At 33.1% G+C, this 6,661-nt stretch overlaps 1 protein-coding gene across 1 annotated transcript in view; it reads right to left on the reverse strand.

Annotated features, from left to right (window-relative positions):
- The window catches only part of LOC102839278 (latrophilin-3-like), an 883,976-nt gene that overhangs the window by 130,168 nt on the left and 747,147 nt on the right, over nt 1-6,661 (reverse strand). The window contains exons 17-18 of the mRNA XM_006873416.1: nt 1,981-2,047; nt 62-153 (exon numbers count right to left, since the gene is read on the reverse strand). Coding sequence (XP_006873478.1) covers nt 62-153; nt 1,981-2,047 — 159 coding nt within the window. The remainder of the gene's footprint in view (nt 1-61; nt 154-1,980; nt 2,048-6,661) is intronic.

Here is a 6,661-nt window from a genome sequence, read left to right on the forward strand (position 1 = left end):
TATATATATATATATATATAGTTTAGAGTACCAAAGGAAAACTTAGAAAAAAATCACTTACTTGATATTATCAAGACAGCCTGATTCAGGTTTCAGTATGGCAGTATGATGAAACATTTTATATAAAGCAATCCCAAGGAAGATTACATTAAGCTGGAATATAAAAGGTAGTGTTATGTAGCATAACTGAAGCAGAAGAAAAATAAGTCCATTCTCCATAACAGATGAATTGTTCTGGGAAATTAGCTCTCACAACACTCTTAAAGAGATTGTATCATAGATGACTGCCTAGTATTTTAGTAAGGGCAAGAAGCCAGTTTGGGGAATTGGGATACCACTGAGTTACACATCACTGCTTTGCCAAGCATACAGAGATACAAAAAGAGCAGCAGTTAGAATGATGCTCTAGAAATTTTGAAGCAACTCAACCCTTTAACCAGTGCATGTTTTTAAAGAAAAACAATAATTATTCTATGTGCGCTACTATTTCTACTCACTGAATATACTCTTAAATTCATGGCTTATAGATACATTTTGAAATGTTTTATTACAAAAACACAAATATTAATATCAATATGTTCTTGAATCGTTGGCATTAGAAATTGCTGGTTAAATTCCAATACCCACACATTTAAAGTAGTGTCAAGTTCCAAAGATTCTGTTATACCTCTGTTATCAGAGAAAATATATGACTTTAAACAAAACAAAAAAATATTGTATAGAATTTCGTCTATCATAAATTTGTGAGCTATATATAAAATCACTGATTGAATTGCTCTTTACAATCATATTTATTCACATATTCCACATTTTGAGACTGGTGGGGACTAGAATAATCCACTTATAAATTATACTATACTGGAATTCTTCCAGTACTATAGAGTCACATCCTTTATCAACCATCTCCAACCACAAAAGTTAGAAAAGTAGAAAATCTAAAAATACATTATTTGATGTCAACAGCTGCCCCCAACAAAAACAAACAAACATCACAAATCTAACCTGAATTGAGCTTATTGGTGGGAAAACCTTGTGTGAACTGACATAAGACATTTTATGGTTTTATTCTTTTACTTATTATTTCCATTTTCCTCCACTGAAATAGTGTCATATTTGGCTTAAACATGTCACCAAATTCCTACTGAGAGGATCACTTATTATGTTTGGACTATTCCCCTCCAGAGGTATTATATGTAGCATACATTATATATACCATATTATATTTCTAAAGTATGAAAAATTTCAAAATACATCTGATTCCAAAGATATCAGATGAGGGATTCTAGACTTATACCTAGACTTATATTTAATTCTAAATAATGAAGTTAACATTCTATTTTTTAAAAAGATAATAATTTTGTATTTTAAAATTCTATGCAAATGTATGCTTTCTTCAACCAGCGTTTTTAATTAACTCTTCATACAAGAAATTTCATTTAAATTAGGAGAAATACATAACTGAAATCAAGATATGATGCATTTAAAGATAAAAATGGAAGAATGACTCCAGATTTGCCTTATTTGGTTGTAGTTTTCTTAAAGTATTTTTAAATTTTGTAAGTTTTTTTTTTAAACTTTTGTATAACTAGACAAAATGGGAAGGAAGTTTCCCATTTTTCCAATTTCTGATTCTATTCTCATTTCCAACTAGAATGAATAAGAAAGGAAAACACTATTAAACTTAGTTTTCACTTTTCAAATGTCTACAAATCTAACAGATAATGTTAGATGGGACTCCTGAATTACCACAGCATTTCATAAACTCTTACAAATGTGTGATTTCTTCTACCAATGTTTTTGAATGACTATTTATGATGTGAAAGTGAATTTTAATGAGTGCCTAGTTACTCGAGTTATGAAGGTTCAAATAAGTACATGCTTTCACCAAATTAACCTATATAAATTAAAGATATATAGCACAGGGACAGTGAAAATTTTATTTTTTGACCTGGAAACACATAGTTAATGAGGGGTTCTTACCATAATTATCAAGGTCGCTGGTCCTATAAAACTCCAAATGAAATAGGTGTCAAGTCGAAGCCAACATCTGCAATGAAACACAAGGGAGAGAAAGTATTCAAGGACCTGGTATGGGACATATATCAAGATTGAGCGAGTGACAGAGAAGAATGTGAGCTGCAAAGCATTCCACTGGGAGACAGGAAATATGACATTGCTTGTTCATTTAAATGCTGAATTATGTGCCGAATTTCTGACAGCACTATTGATGGAGTAAGATAATTACCTCTGGAGGAAGCAGGGAAAAAATGGCACTGGGCCTATTTGCTAAAGCCTTTTGTGTCTGTCATAGAAACCTTTTAAAAAAAAAAAAAAGAAGAAGAAGAAAGAAATAAAAGAAAAAGCCATACACATAGCCATTAAATCAAGTAGCTTTAAGCTAGCCTTTTCTCTCCAATTATGGTGCTACATAACCTGTCTATCAGCTGTCAGGCAAAGTGACATTTTCCTGTCAAGAAGATCTGAGGAAATTCAGTACAAAGAAGAAATAAATTTGGTATCAGAAGACTGAAGTTTAATTAGGTTGGGCAGCCAACCTTTGAGAGTTCTCAAGTCTTAAAAAGTGCATTGTTACTGCTAGTGCTTCTGTGGTTGCAAATGATCCTTAGGCTCCCATGAAGTTGATTCATGATTCCAAAGTAAATTATTAATCACTTAATTTCAGCTACATTTAATACTCCCCCAATTCTTAAAGCCACTGGGAAATTACATTTTCATTCTTTAGTATGACAGGAAGACAAAATGGAAGTGACTGGTTATGAAAAAGATTAATATAAATTTTAAACAAATTATACTTGATATTAAAAATAATATCTTGAATTATTTGCCATTTTGAAGCATAATTTTTAAAGAAAACAATTCAAAAGTGTCTTTTTTAATGTGGTCTAAGCAATACTAGAATACCAAAAGTCAGTTAATAGAGCAATTTATACATGAACATTGATAGAGGGGAGGTGTGACACTGTATGATAAGCATGGGACTACTAACCACAAGGTTGGCAATTCAAACCCACCAGTTAATCTTCAGAAACCCTATATATGGTTGTTATGAGTCAGAACCAAGTAGACAGCACTTGAAAACAACATTGATAGGGGAACAGACATAGATAGTATTTTCTGTTCATAATGCAAAATGTTATAAAACAGCTAAAAGGGAGGAAGTAGGGCATATCTGTCAATAGAAACTATCACAAATACAAAGCTGAGTAATTTAAAAAAAATAAAGAGTCCATGCCACAAACGTCACACTAAAAATAATACTTTATACAAGTATTATTGAGCAATACATGCATGCATGCAATTACTTTAATTCAAAGGAAAACAATCATCAAAATCAGATATTAGTTGTAAAATAATGCAGCAGAGCAGAAAAAACTATATGTGGACCAAAGTCTTTAACATATATTTTAATAATTACTGAAAACAAATATGCCAAAATGCTGACAGTTTCAACATTTGAGTCATGGAGATAAGGATGTTTATTATACTCCACCCCCTCCTTTTCTATGATTCTAAATTTCTTTTTTTAAAGGTAAAAGCTAGGTTTTTTGAACAAAAAAAAATTACCTAAAGCAAGTCAATTTCAAAACCACAAAATATGTCTACCTCTATTAAGCTAAATCTAGCTTACTATAAGTTCACACATTTTTACATATATAATAAAACATGTTTACTCAAAAGAAATATTAAAATTTTGATTAGAAGAAAAAAAATCACAAAATCAATTCATATTTAAGCCATTAGTTTGTTTGATAATAGTTTTCAATTTAATTGTTGCTCAAAAAAAGTAAAGTTGCACAAACTATAAGCATAACAAATTACAGAACGCAAGGCTGAACATAACCGCTGTTTTCATTCCTACCTTAGGCTAGTATGTCATCACCATCACCAGACATGAGGAGGATACATTTTTATGGTCTCTTGTTTTTCATCAAAACTCTATTTTTCCTAAGTTTTGTTTTGCTTTGCTTTGTTTTGTTTCACCAAAGATCAATCATGGAAATGTTCCCATTTGTACAAATGTACATTTGTAGCCCCAAAATATTAATAAACTATCAGTGTAGCATAAGCACTTGACCCCAAGGTTGGTTTGAACTTCAAGGTCACCAGTAGTTCCTCAGAAACCCTATACAGAGTCGCTATCTGTCAGAACTGACTCAAGGCACTTAACAGCATTAATAATACTATAGTTGTTAGGTTCCGCCGAGTCAGTTCAGATTCATAACAACCCTGTACAGGGTTTCCGAGGAGCAACTGGTGAGCTTGAACCACCGACTTGCAGTTCAAACCAACCTCACAGTCCAACACATTAACCCATAGCGCCACACCAGGACTCCAATAATATAGCCCCAGTTCCTTTGTAGATTGGAGTGCTGGTATGTCGCTGTGGGTTAATGAGCTAGAGTGAGAGTCCTTTGAACTGCAAGGTCGGCAGTTCAAGCTCACAAGTTGCCCCTTGGAAATCCTATACAGGGTAGTTATGGGTCGGAATCGACTCATCGGCACTTAACAACAACAACAACTTTTAGATTAAACAAGTTTTTAAAAGCTAATCTAAAACTAAACTAAGACACTTTCAGCTATTTCTTTTTATAGGGAAATGTGCTTTAAGAAAACTACTAGGAAATGTTCTTTTATAGTTAATGATTTTTTATACAAATACTTTAATTACTTATATTAATAGAAATTTTAATAGACAAAGTAGGAAACTATATAGCTTTGAATAATTTTCTCATCAAATGATTTGTGAAAATAATGTTCTCGAATTTTAGGCTTATCAAACATTACTTTATTGAAGATGAAGCAGTTTAGCAACTGCTTTAGAAACAAAGGCACAAATTTTTGGCACAATTAACTCCTCTAACTGTGGAAGTAAAACTACTCTAGAACATATGATGCGTTTTCTTTAAGAAAAGTCTTCAATACCTATTTACTACAATAGATTTAGGTACTGAACAATGAAAGAGACAATATGAAACACTTAAAATGTACTGAATACATCATCTCTCCATGAGGCTTCCTGACTTTCCTGTCTTCTGGAAGGCGTGTGGCAAAAATCCCTTTTCTAATTTGATTGCCATATGGCTATACCTGCTGTTGTTTTTGGCCACCTGCTGACTTTCCACAAAGCTTTCTGTATTTCCTCTCTTTCTCATTAACTGCCTTAAAATTTTGCATGATTACTGCCCTAAATTCACTATGCTAATATTGAAGCACTTCATTGGGCTTTAGGTTGAAGAAATACATTTTTGTGGAGTGTGTTTACAGACTGGGCCTAAATGTTTTATCAAATATTATGTGGCTGGCACTGTGGGTTAATGAGCCAGACTGCAAAGTCTGCGGTTCAAGCTCAACAGCAGCTCCTTGGAAACCCTATACAGGGTCGCTATAGGCCGGAACCAACTGGATGGCACTTAACAACAACAATACTATATCTGAGGCACTCTGGTGGTGGTGGTGGCTGTGTGCCGTGGAGTGGAGTCAGAACCGACTCACAGCGACCCTGCACAGGGTTTCCGAGGCTGTAAATCTTTACAGGAGCAGAAAACCTCATCTTTCTCCCACGGAACAGCTGGTAGTTTCGAACTGCTTACCTTAAGGTTTGCAACCCAATTCATAACCACTATGCTACTATGAGTTGGGTTGCTAACCTCAAGGTCAGCAGTTTGAAACTATCAGTTGCTCCTCCGGAGAAAGATGAGGTTTTCTGCTCCCATAAAAATATCTACAGCCTCAGAAACCCTATGCAAGATCTTTATGAATCGAAAACAATTCCATGGCACATAACCATCATCATTCTATACCTAAGTCAGACAAGTGAGACAAATTCAGAGAAACAATTTATCACATTAACCTCAATAAAGTATAACTTGTAAATGGTCAGAATTACCCAAGATTAAAGAATAAGAGTCTTCTGAACATTGCCTTGATCAATCAAACATATGGTTTACGAAACCAGTACTTTTGATAGGCCATTGTGATTTTAGTTTTAAAAAATATTATTTTTTCCTTTCAGTGAGGTTCAGTTATATACATATAATCTATAAATAATGGTTACAGAAATACTATAACAAAGGACACGACTCAGTTGAAAAAAGCAAGCACATTCTGACTAGCAAAAATACTTTTAATATAAGATACATTCTAGAATTTAAAGGACATTTTTATACACTATCTTTGAATTCAGTGTTTTTACTTCATTTTCTAATATAAAGATCTCATTGAAATTATATTTTTGTGACTTTTTTTCTTTATAAAACAGCATCAATTCATTCACTGCTACCATGTTACTTCTGACTCATAGCGATCCGGTATATGATTTTTGAGGCTGTAAATCTAGAGCAGAAAGTCTCACCTTTCTCTGTGGAGCAGCTGATGAATTTGAACTGCTGACCTTGCAGTTCTCAGTCCAGTGTTTATCCTACAGTAGGACCAGGGCTGCTAATATAACACAGCATATATACATATATTGTGTCATATATATGTATATATATATATATATATATATATGTGTGTGTGTATACATATATACATACATATATATATATATGCATATCAATAAACAACATTCTTATCAACAGAGAAAAGATTGAAGTTGTCAAGGACTTCATTCTTCTAGGATCAACTATCAACACTCATGGAA

This window comes from Chrysochloris asiatica, unplaced genomic scaffold (assembly GCF_000296735.1).
Source record: "Chrysochloris asiatica unplaced genomic scaffold, ChrAsi1.0 scaffold00240, whole genome shotgun sequence".
NCBI classification, from domain to species: Eukaryota; Metazoa; Chordata; class Mammalia; order Afrosoricida; family Chrysochloridae; genus Chrysochloris; species Chrysochloris asiatica.